Below are 12132 nucleotides of genomic sequence, written 5' to 3'. Positions count from 1 at the left end.
CTTCATCAGTGCATTGCCCTGGAGGGATGTAGGCCTGAGATTGCCAGACCAAATTCTTCAGAAGCCGGAAATTCAGATTTTGTTATAAGAGCTCCTGGTTTTTTAAACATTGGGCATGGATCATACATTTTTTTAAAACATTTTATTTATTTATTCATGAGAGACACACAGAGAGAGGTAGAGACATAGGCAGAGGGAGAAGCAGGCTCCCTGCGGGGAGCCCAATGAGAGACTTGATCCCAGGACCCCGGGATCATGATCTGAGCCAAACGCAGACGCTCAACCACTGAGCAACCCAGGTGTCCCAATGAATTATACATTTTTTAAAAAAACACTGAGAAGCCTAAACCAAATGTAGCCACAAGTTTTGTCCAAGGGCAGCCAACTGCCAGCCTCTCTTTGAAGATTCCATGAGGCAGAAGATTGGGTCTTTATTGAAACAGCTGCCGCGGATTTGTTTTGTCTTGATGCAACAGGTGTGTAGCGAACACTTACCATGTGCCAGGCTCTGATCAAAAGCTGATTAGAATCCTTAGTGTCCTCTTGGAGCCGGTGTTGTGCTGTGACCCTTACTTTCAGCCCGAAGCCACTGAATCTTTGCAGCAGTGATGATGATCCAGCTATTGTTGGTCCTCCCGTCAGGAAGATTTCGAGTGAGCAGATTGATCTGACCATGGAGCCCAGTCATACCAACAGGCAGCGATTGCTTGGTCCTTGGCTTAGGAGCTGGCCATCGTTGGGGCCACAGAAACCAGCATAGATATGTGCTAGGTCAAGCCCAGGTCCGCAGGCCCATGTGTCAGTGTGACTCTGCATTAAGGATTTGAGGGTTTGCAGCGCAGGTGGCCAGGGAAACAGTGACAATACAGAGAGCAAAAGACTAGGGGCAAACATGAAGGTTCTTTATCTGCTTAAAAACCACAGGCCTGGCCATTCCTCAGGGTGGAGGGGGATTGTGTGCCTTCCCCAGATCTCAACCTGCATGAGCAGGTTGTCATGCCAAGGGCACGTGTACCCCAGCATCTTGTCTCACACCCACATGTTCTCCACCCTGACCTGGCCCCAGGCCGTCAACCTCCCATCAGATCATGGCTGTCCTCAGCCCTTAGCCTTCCAGTTTGTGGCTGTTCCAGCTCACGAATGTGCCTCCTCTCACCTACCAGCCCAACTGAAGAACATTCTAGAACATGGAAAAACAGGTCATGGAGAAAATGGTCAGGGGCTTTGTTCAGGTCAGAGCTTTGCTGATATCTGCCGAGCACTGGGGTAAGAAAGGTTTCCTGCCACCCTGCACCGCTGCTGACACGAGGGGAATTCATATGAGGTGATAAGGGAGGAAGATCTCAAAGGCACTTCGAGGGCCCCTGTTTGGAACAAGTGCTCTCTGGCTGATGCGTTTTAATTAAAATTACAGCTCAGAAGCTCCTTGAAATTACGTTCTGTCTTCACCGTGTTTTGTCCTGAGTGTTGAGTGGCATTCTGTTCTGCCCCAGAACTCTGCTCAGTGTGTACTGGGATCCTTATGTGGCCTGGTGCGGGCGTGGGTATGGAGAGTGCTCCAGAGTGCTTTAAGCTCTGGCTCAATTCCTAAAGACTTACTTAATCCAGGAGTGAATGCTTCACTGGGCATTCTAGAGTCAAAGCTTAATTGGAGACTGAGGTCTCTGAGCAAAGAAATACATACTTTCCTCCCTCTTCTTTTACTAGTTTTTTTTTTTTTTTTTTTTTTTTTTTTTTAGTTTAGTTTTTTCTTTTTCTTTGGAGTGGCTCTTGTTTGCTTGTGGCTCAGACGCAGTGTGGGGGGTCCCTGCAGCAACATTTTCTGCTAGGAGATGTGTCTGGCCCAAGGGGAGAGCTTTGCCAGGGGAGGGCGAGGTGGGCTGGGTTCTGAGCTCCACGAAGCCCTGCAGCCAGAGGGAGGCAGATTCCACATGTTTCCTGGAGTCGCAAGCTCAACGACCTGGCTCTACCCATAGTCACCCATCACCCATGACTCACTGTCACTAGCCAGTCACCACCCTAGTTATTAAGCTCCTGCTTTCGAGGCATCCAGTCTGGGCAGCCTCTGAGCCAGGGAGAGGACTCCTCACTGCCTCGGGCTCTGGGACACCTTAACCTGAGGTTTTCAGGTAGGTCTAGAAGCCTAGGTTTTGGAAGGAAACTCCTTTTGTGAAGGACCTGACCTTTTCCCTCATCTCTCTTCTTGCTGACTTTTCATTATTCTTTCCATTGTTGCACTTGACTGAAATGATACTTTCCAAGAGCATCAGTTGCTTTGGCTGATAAAACACTTAATTTTGTAAGTATCTTTTGATTCAATGAGCAAAATCATTTTATTATTTTATTTTATTTATTATTATTTTATTTTTTTAGCAAAATAATTTTTAAAAAACTCTTTTTGTGGTGGAAATTGTCAAATACCCCCCACCAGTTACCCCACTCTGATTTCACCTGTTCCTCCTTTCCCTTTGTTGGTGGGGTATTCCAAAGCAAAGCCCAGACATGACATCATTTCGTATGCCAACACTTCAAAAACCTTAACCAATGAGAACTTAAAAAAACACCACCAACAACAAAACAAAAAAACCCTGAACCAGCCCCCCAAGAGCACAATACCATTTGTAAACTCTGATCAAATTAACACCTGATGTCTTTGAATCAGGATCCAGAGAAGGTTCACACATTCTTCTGTGGTATGCACATTTTTAGGCCTGGGTTTGTTTTTTTTTTAAAATCTGGAGTTTTTCAATGATTAATAATGTTAATGCCAGCTGAGAGCTTCTCATGAACCCCAGCTGTGATCCCAAATTCTCACTACACTTCTGCCCATTTTATGGATGGGGAGGGGGCTTCAGCCGCTTGTCCCAGGTCATGAAGCCCCAGCTGGACCTCAGGTATTGGCTTTCGCAGGCTGCGTTTATGCAGACCAGGATTTTCTGTTTGAGTTCAGACAATTGAGATGTTTTCTGACTTCTGTTGACTTCCAGAGGGAAGGCATCCTCAGCAGGAATGTTCAGAAACTTGGATGAAATGTTTGGACCTCTGGGGTGGTGCACGCAGTTTTGAGCGTTGTGCTTCTGCAGAGTGTACTTCCATGTGCCCGTGCCCCGTTGCCGGCGGGTTTGGGTGTGTCCTGCCTGTTCTGTGCGGTGGTGTGAACATGCTGTTGTGGCAGGAGATGATCTGGGGCAGAGGGCATCTCCGCGGCCCTGAAGGCGGGTGGTGTGGTCCTCTCCGCTTCCAGAGGAGGCACCCAGGGCTCAGAGAGGAGGTGTAAGTTGCCCAGGGTCACACAGGTTGTAAGCGGCAAAGGTAGGACCCAGGCTTCTCAACTCCACAGCTCTGCCGACACTGTATTTTCATTGCTATGTTACCTTCTCCCCTATTTCCCTCCACGTTGGGGGTTCCTGCTCCTGGACCTCTCTATGCCAGCCTCTCATCCTGGACAATTTCAAATATACAGAAAAGCTGAAACTGTGAAATGATCCCCCATCCACTCCACTTAGATGTAGCAATGACCATTTTACCCTATTTGCTTTATTTCTGTGTTTATGTGGTTTATGTATGATTTTCTGAACTATTTGAGAAGACAGATGATTATCCTGAGCTCCCGAAATACATCTAAAAATAAGGCATTCATCTACCTATGTCCTTACCACAGTAAAATAAAGGAAATTGGGAACATTTCCTTACGATCACCGGATACCTGGTTTGTTACAGTCCCTGTGTTGCCCTAGTCATCCTCAGTTTCTTTTTAACAGCTTTTTAAATTTTTTTGACCCAAGATCCATTCAAATGTGTGTTACATTTGGTTGTTTTGTCTCTTCAGATTCTTGTAATCTGGAACGTTCTCTCTGGTTTTATTCCTGGACTTGTCTAATTATTTGCTTGAGGGCATTTGACTTGTTTCTCTGCCCCTGTGTTTCCTATAAGCTGGAACTTGGAGCCAAAGACTTGATTAGGTTCAGAATATACATGTTTGGGAAGGATGCTCCGTGGAGGTGCCGTGTATTTCTTGTAGCATGTGTCAGAGGCACACAGGTGTCTGTGGTCCCAGTACTGGGGCCCACAGGTAGGGGAGGCAGGATAGGGCCATGTTTCTAGAAGCTAAAGGAGAGCTGGTAGTCTTTGGGTCGGTGGCTACATTTGATCCATGCTGCCTCCTCTTGGTCCTATTTCTTCCTTCCTGGAGCTGGGTAGATTGATGACATCTCCAGGCTTGGCCCACATATTTCCACCACGGTCCCATCCCATTGTGTTCAGGAGGGCTTAGCCAAGAGGTAAATGCTCTGATACCCCGTCTTCACCCCTTTGGAGAGGAGGGATTCCTACCCTGGGGTTATAGGGGTGGCCATATATGACACCTAAGATGAGACAAAGAGATGGATGCAGTTTATTAGTCACAGAGGCTCACAGCAGGGGAGGAGGACATTGCCTGCTGTGCAGAGCTAGGAGCAGGGCAGAGTGAATCGACAGGGCCTGTGGGAGGTCGGCTGTGTAGTAAGAGGCTGGGGTGTCCTTGGTTCCTGTGGAAGGATGTGACTGGCCTGTTCCTGGGCTGGGAGGGGACTGAAACCCAATGCTCAAGGAAGGATAAACAGAAATCACACCTGGTCCCTTGATAAGGAGGGTTGTTTGGTGGGGGGACGTTTCCTGTGGGAGTGGAGTGGGGCAGGGAGCTTGTGGTCAGGCTGTTTGAAGTCAGTGCAGTTTCAGGTGTCAGGGCAGGACACAATATTGGGCTGTAATTTTAGGCTTTCTCCCGCAGGGCAACAACATAGGCCTGTGCCCTCCCAGGCGGGTGCTTCACATCAGGACCCTGTTCAGTATCCGTACCAGCCCAGTACAACAGGGAGGGGGTCTTGTCGGCATTCCTTGGCAGGGTAAGGAAACCAAGGCCCAGGAAGGGAAGTGCCTTGCCCGAGGTCACTGTGCCAGTAAGGGAGAGAGGAAATCCAGCCCTGGCTGCCCCTCCAGAATCTGTGCCCACAGAGTTGGAAGGGTGTGAGGACCAGAGCCAGGCTCTGCCTGTGTCTCGGCCCCAGGTGGCAGTCACCCCCACTAAACCCGCCTTCTCATCCTTTGTGATGAGAAGCTGCACAGAAGAGAGAGGGTCCCCAGAATGGGGCAGGGGCTCTGCGAGCCGTTCCTCACCTGGTCCGGGGCTGGCCACCTGGCTGCGGTTCTCCCCAAGCAGGTGAGTGGCAGGTGGCTTTGCTGCGGGGGGTACCTGCTTCTCTGAGGGGTCAGGGAGGAGGGGGTAGGCGGGAGCAACTCCTGGGGGCTTCGCTGCTCTCGTATCTTCGCTTTGCTCCTTCACAGCAAACATCAAACTGCTCTCTGCAAGAATCGATCTCAGGCTTCACCATGTTGCCTTTCCCAAGAGTAAGGCTGTATTTCTAATTGTGGGAAATGATAGCTCTTATTAAAATAATTGCAGATGCCATTACACTGGTGGGCGCTGCATGTGCGTGCGAGTATCTGCATGATTTTTCCTTAAAGTTCCCAAGTACCTGCTGAGGAGCACGTGGGATGGTAGACATTCCCTGGCACCTAGAGTTGTGATGACGTAGGCAAGAGACCTCTTTGCCTTGTAGTCTCAGTGTCCCCATCTCTAAAATGGGAATAAGAGCAATTTCTATCTCCCAGTGCTCTTATGAAGAGTAAACGAGCAATGTTCGAAAGCACTTAAGTCAAGGGCATGGCACAAGATGGCTCCAAATGTCATAACTCATTATTTCTATGAAAATTGTTCCTCTTGTCTTTGGGGGTGGCCAATGACCCATCTCAGGAGAAGGCTGTGCAGGGGCAGGTCCCTGACTTCTGGGTCACAGAGATCATTCATCGTCATGCTCTCTCTGTAGCCTCATCTTACCCCTTGCCCCAGGGCTAACGGTAAATCTGATCCACCTCCTCCCTGCCAGGAGTGGAGCAGCTGCCTGTCTACTGACTGCCTCCAGGGTCCATTTGTAAGCGTTTCCCCTCTTGTACAGGAGAGGCCCACTAGGGAGGACAAGTCAATAGTTCAATTAAGAAACAGGCTTTACTTTATGCTCTTGCCTGGAAAACTTCTTTATCACGAGTCTTGTTTTTCCCTCCTTCACATTACAAGGTTCAGAAGTGACTGCCTGGGCCATTGTTCGCTCACAGAATGGCCGAGGGATGAGTGGCAGTTGTTGACATCCTGTCTGACACTCTTCCCCCCGCCTGCAACTCACTGCCCACAGGTTGGGCATAAGGGGGTGGGGAGTCCTTCTCAGACCCACATCATGTCCTCAGCACTGTTCATGTCCATGCTGCAGGAAGAGCAGCCACGTTTGATTGAGGCCTTCAGTGCCCAGACACTGTGCCAGACCCCAACTTTTCTTACTGTTAATGTTAGCAGTATTATTATAGCCCAGGAAGGTATGGCCATCCTTGGGGATGGGGGTAAGATACGGAGTCTCAGAGAGGTTAAGTGACTTTTCTTGAGCCACCCATCTGGCAAATGCCAAAGCAAGGATTTGCACCAAGTTTAATGGTGTGGTTAGGTTCATCTTTCATTACAATCTTGTGTTATTTCTGGTTGGGAGAAAAGGAGGTAGAAAGCTGTGTCTAGTATGTGACTGAAGCGTTAACCTTATCTTGAAAAAGGTATGTCATCAAGGTCCATGACTTAAAGATCATTGACAAATCTGTGGAGTTTTTAGAAGATGATGGAGAGATTCTGGGGCTTTGAGAACTTGACTTTGAGTTAGAGGAGGCATGGGGGACAGAGGCATCCCTGCTCCTTGCTGGTGTGATGTCAAGATGTCAAGGGCCATTCTTCTGGGTTCCTAACTGTGGGCTGAATCTGTTGGTGCATTCCACATGTGAACGGTGATAGAAATACATCCCATAACATTCCTAGGGAGTCAGAGTCCTCGTAAGCTGCTCTAGACTAGGGGCCATCTCATGGGTCCAGCTACTGGAACACTCCTAACCTGACATCTCCTAAAACAGAGTGGGCTGGCGATCTGGGGAGACAGCACTCTGATACTTGTGACTGAAGACCTCGACATCTCATTCCCCAGCTAGTTGGCATTTAGGGTTCCTTGCCTGTAATCTCTGCAAGAGTGGGGACTGTGTGTGTTTTACTCCCCAGGGCTCATAGGGCAATACCAGGCACATCGTAGGCACTCAGTATTTGTTGAGTGAATAAATGGTCGGCAAACGTGATCCACCATCTGTCCCCTACTGTACTCCTTCCTATGTAAGCAGGTATTGCAGGCTGCTTAAAGTCAGGCTGAGCTGCGAAAACAGGACCGGCCACCAAGAGAAGGAAAGAGGAGAGAGAGAGAGAGAGAGGGAGAGAGAAAGAAAATAGGAACCCAGCCTAAGGATGATTTTCACATGAATTAAAGAGAGAATTGCCCAGCATAAAAACTGGAATAACATCTTTGAATTTTGATAGTGTAGGTTTTCCCAGTTCTTCAAACCCCATCATCAGAAAACTGGGAGAAGACAATAGTCTTCAGAGGACAACGGTCCTCCTTTGCCAAGAAGAAATTGACATACAGTTAGATTAAGATAATTGTCAAACTCAAACAGCAAAGAAATTTAAAAAACGTTATCTTGGATCCAAATCCAACAGCAAGTTACTTGCCTTTGGATTACAATTTTCGCAAAAGAAAAATTTATGTTTATTTGGTAGTAACTCCTTCCTTTTCCCATCAAAACATTTTGAACTGCTTCCACGTCCACTGTGGTGTTGGGAGATGATTTTCCGGGCTTTGCAGGGTGAGGATACGCAGGGGGGAGCCCCTGCCTCCACAGTCCTGGGGAGGACACGTTCGCGCCTTCTCGCTTCTCCTTCCGTCTCCCCCACACCTTGCCGGGGAGGCTCTGGGGGACCTCAGAGAGAGGCCAGGTGAGGCTCTAAGGCAGCAGCACCAAAGTCGGATTTCGTAGCAGTCTTCGGTTTTTACTGTATTTCTTTGGCTGTTTACCGGTTATTTATGGAGGGAATGCTGATTTCATCATTAAGCAGGAACATGACAAGTTTCTTCTAGGCTTTTCGTTTACAAAGTCTCAAAGGAAAGTCTCTGTACGGGAGGAGGGGGAATAAGGCAACACTGGCCCACTTGGTTCTTAAAAGGTCAAAGCTGGGGAGCACTGGCTTTCCCGCCTGAGAGCTGTGTGTGTCCAACTGTCAAGGCTCAACATGAATCCCCTGGGGGGCTTGTTAAAAATGAAGATCCTGTCTGATGCCATAGGTCTGGGCTAGGCCTCCAAGCGGTTTGAGCCTCAGGGCAGCGGCTGGAGGTGCCAACTGTCTGGTTCCTGTACGCACAAGACTCCCACGTGGCTCCTGGGCACATTCATGTGTGGGACGTGCTGACCTCACAGCTCTGGGACGTCCTAGTGCGTAGTGAGCCCTGGTGAACAGGTCATCGGAGGCCATGCCCGACCCCCTCGCTGGAAGCTGGCTTCCCATTTCCTAGCTTCCAGAGCACCCACAGAGAGCTTGTGGAAGGCAGTTTCCAGGCCCAGGATGTCCTTTCTTGGCAACCACCCTGTACCGTCTCCAGACCTTTCCATTCCACCACATCCCCACCTCTGCCCCCGTTTGCTTTGGGAGACCCAAGTCCTCTGCGTGGCTGCCTCGCCGTCTGGATTCTCAGAGGCAGACACCGGTGGCTGGAGCGTGGCTGGAGAAAGCACGTCTGTCTTTCTTGGCTCCGCTGCTCCCAGAGGATATAATTTGCTTGATAGATGCGTTCTGGCAGCAGCTCCCCAGGGTGGGATGTGGAATTGTGCAAAAGGTGGGGTGCACGAGGCTTTAAAAAATAGCCACAAGGATAGTAACACCTGGGGGACAAGCAGAGCGAGGAGGGACGTGCTCGGCGGCGGGGCCTGCTGCGTGGGGAAGGGATGGGGATCGAGGTTCTGGGGTCTGTGAGGGCGGGGCCTGGGCCCCTCGCAACGCTGACAGCCCGTGGGATGGGACCTTGCTACACCCCTGCTGAGGGGTGGAGTCCATTCCCCTCTCTTGAGTCTGGGCTGATGGGTGACACCGCCCTGTCAGACCCACGTACTGAACCGAGCCCGCAGGGAGGACGCCTGGGCCGGAGGGTCATCTGACAAAGCCAAGCACGTCCTGGCAGGCTCTGACCCCCTCGCCCCTGCCCACCCTGTTTTTCCTCTTGGTGGTGACTGCTCTGCATGCACCTGTTGTGGGCTCCCGGGGTGCGGGGGGCTTGGGAGGGTGGCGAGAGGAGGACGTGGATGCTTCATGCTGCCTGCGTTCTTGGCAGCAGCCCCAGAATGCCCCTCATTCCCCTTTTCCTTCCCTCCCTTCCCTTCTCCCTGTGTTCCTCCTGCCAGACCTCCTGTCTTCTCTGGGAGGCTTTTCTTGCTCACTCTGCCCCCAACTGGTGGCGACATGTCAGTGCGCTGTGGTGGGGGGGAGGGAGGGGGGACAGGGCCCCAGGTTGGGGGGGGGGTGGGGGGGGGTTCCTGGCTCAGGTGGTGCAGGCTGCTCCCTCACCTTTGCTCCACGGGGGCCCATTTCCTTCCCAGAGCTGCGCTGCTGGCCTGGCCTTGCCCCACCCCGAGCCCCCCACCTCCCTGCCACCCCCCTTCTGCTCCTCGGCTCCTAGTTCACATCAGAGATCCGACTTCGAGGGTCTTTGTATGTCAGCTTTGCAGCTGTTCTTTTATGCTCCGAATGGGTCTTTGCTGGCACGTGCTGCCAGAAGGTTCTACAGAGTCTCAGTAATTCTTTCCATCCATTCTTCCCTCCTGAGGCAGCCTGTTATTCCTTCCCCTTCCCCAGAGGCTGGATTCTCCACCCAGGGCGTGTGGGAGTGGCCTTCTCAGGGAACTACAGGCTACGGATGAGTGCTCAAGCCCTCACAAGTCTGTCTTTGTTTTGTTTCAGTTTTACAGAGTTTTTGGATCCATTCCAGAGAGTCATCCAGCCAGAAGAGATCTGGCTCTATAAAAATCCTTTGGTGCAATCAGACAACATACCTACCCGCCTCATGTTTGTAAGTACCATTATTTTATGGCTGATTTGACCAGTCTCCCAAGTATGAACCAATGGGTTTTCATTTCTGCTTTTCTAACCCCTGCTGAAGACAGTGAGGAGTCTGGAAGAAAGAGGAGGTGAGCAGCCCATCACATTAAACTCAATTCCAGGTCATGACGGGTGCTTGCTTGGTCATGTGAGAACTAGTAATCGCCTGCCACTTTGGAAAGAGAAGGGACTTGCTTACCTGAGTTCTTTCCAAATATTTACAGTAAAATAAGACTAGAAACAGATTTCCCTGTTCCATTTCCTTCTGGGATAAACCTCGATTTTTGCCAAACTCAGGCCCCATAGACAGCTCTGTTAACTGCTCTTTTTGGTTTCTAGGTGGTCATGTGACACCACTGATGACCCCCACCTTGTATGACTCAATCCCTGGATAGTCTTTTGTGTCTTCCTACTTCTAGAATAAATGGGCCAGGATCCAAATAGCTGGTAGATATAGTGGCATTACTTTCACCTCTTCACCCTGCCCCATGGCAGCTGTCCCCTTTTACACCTCACTTCCTATGTGCCAAGCCCTTTGCTGAGAGCTTGAGAAAGGATTATCTCACTTAATCGCACCCAGCATTCCAGTGAGAAAGCTGTCAGTCTTGTCCATATTTGCAGGTGCAGAATTGCATCCCAGAGAAAGAAGGAACCTGCCCAAATCCACACAGCCAGTGAGTGGCAGAGCCAGGATTCAGATCCAAGCAGGAAGCTCTAAGCCCAGTCTCAGCCATGAGGCTGCCCTGTAGGTCAGGAACCCAGTGTTCAGGATTCCTTGCTGATGCTAATTGCCTCCTGGGGAATTGCCATCAGGCCTTTCTGTAGCAGAGGGAATATTTGAGCTCCTCCTCATTACAGAACAGTAATGTGACTTGGTGGGCCAGCTTGAAGTTTATTCCTGTTGGCCAGCCGTTATGTCTTGTGCCTCTGGGACCTTCAGTGGTTGGTCCTGAGATTTCATAGAGCACAAGCGAATATTTTTTGTGTTTTGAAAGAAATCCCTCTGATTTTATGAAGGAGATCTTGTTAATTAGTGATGATTGGAAAGATCTTTGTGTCTGAAAACATCCCGAAATGCCCCGAACATCACATGAGCTTTGAAGTGTTACTTTAATTGCTCTTTAATAATTGCTTTTCCACTGGAAATGAAACTGGATTTTTGTAAATTTCAGGGGACTTGAAGAGTTCAGGCATTATCTAACACTTGAGTATGAAAATTAGACTTTTTCCATTTCTGCTCTTACTCAAATCTTCTATAAATCCTAGAAATAAAGGAACTGGTATGTGTCTCACTAGTTTACTCCATGGTTTTGAGAAGGGGAAGCTCCTACTTACCACTTACCCCCATTCCTCACAGATTTCACATTTTATGTGCTATAAAACACAATTTGGAGATGAGTGTTCATATGGGATATTGTGGGAAATTTGTGGCTGTGTCCTAGATTTATGAACAATGGAATGTTTTGAAGTCTAGATACAAATGCCACAAATATTCTGGCTGCAGACACGGATAGGAGGGGGCACATTTGCATGTTGGCAGGGATGGTTAGGAGGCAGTAAAGGAGTTATTCAGTTCTGTGATTCTCAGAGAATAGAAGTGTATTCAGCCTCAAATCCTGATTCCTACCCTTGAATCCCCAAATGAGATAAGTTCAACCTTCTGTTTTGTTAATAGTAGTGGATACGTTTCATTCATTTTCTCACAAGATTTAATACAATTCCATAATAACACAAGGAAAGCGGTAGATACGTTTATAATACATGTAACATAAAGAGGAAAACTGCTTTGTCACCTGGATTTTATTGAGTTTAATATAAAATATCATTTGTTCGCTCTGATTCTTTAAAACCTTCAAATGTTTATGGAAGACTCTAATAAAACATGCTTTTATATTGTTCTTTAAAACTATGTTGATTTCCTTAGAAAGCTCAAGTTTTGCTGTTTAATACATAAAATCCTGGGGTCTGTTTTACTTTTGGTTGGAATGTTTTAATCCAAAGGCAAACTTTTATTTAATTTTCTAACCAAAGCATTGTTGAAAGGCAGCTGGTAAAAACCCAGATGTCTTTTGATTGGGAAATTAGGCCTCTGG

The 12132-nt window shown here is 48.8% G+C and overlaps 1 protein-coding gene across 4 annotated transcripts in view; it reads left to right on the top strand.

Moving 5' to 3' along the window:
* PLPP4 (phospholipid phosphatase 4) overlaps nt 1-12132 on the top strand; it is a 118478-nt gene that overhangs the window by 33410 nt on the left and 72936 nt on the right. For 2 of the 4 annotated variants that reach the window (XM_077877413.1, XM_077877415.1), the window contains exon 2: nt 9902-10010. In XM_077877413.1, coding sequence (XP_077733539.1) covers nt 9902-10010 — 109 coding nt within the window. Of the gene's footprint in view, nt 1-1993; nt 2130-4710; nt 5198-9901; nt 10011-12132 lie in introns of those variants that run through there. The other 2 variants (XM_077877414.1, XM_077877412.1) reach the window with 2 other exon arrangements.

This window comes from Canis aureus, chromosome 29, assembly GCF_053574225.1.
Source record: "Canis aureus isolate CA01 chromosome 29, VMU_Caureus_v.1.0, whole genome shotgun sequence".
Classification (NCBI taxonomy): Eukaryota; Metazoa; Chordata; class Mammalia; order Carnivora; family Canidae; genus Canis; species Canis aureus.
Note: the sequence above shows the minus strand (reverse complement) of the source record. Positions and strands in the feature narration are given on the sequence as shown.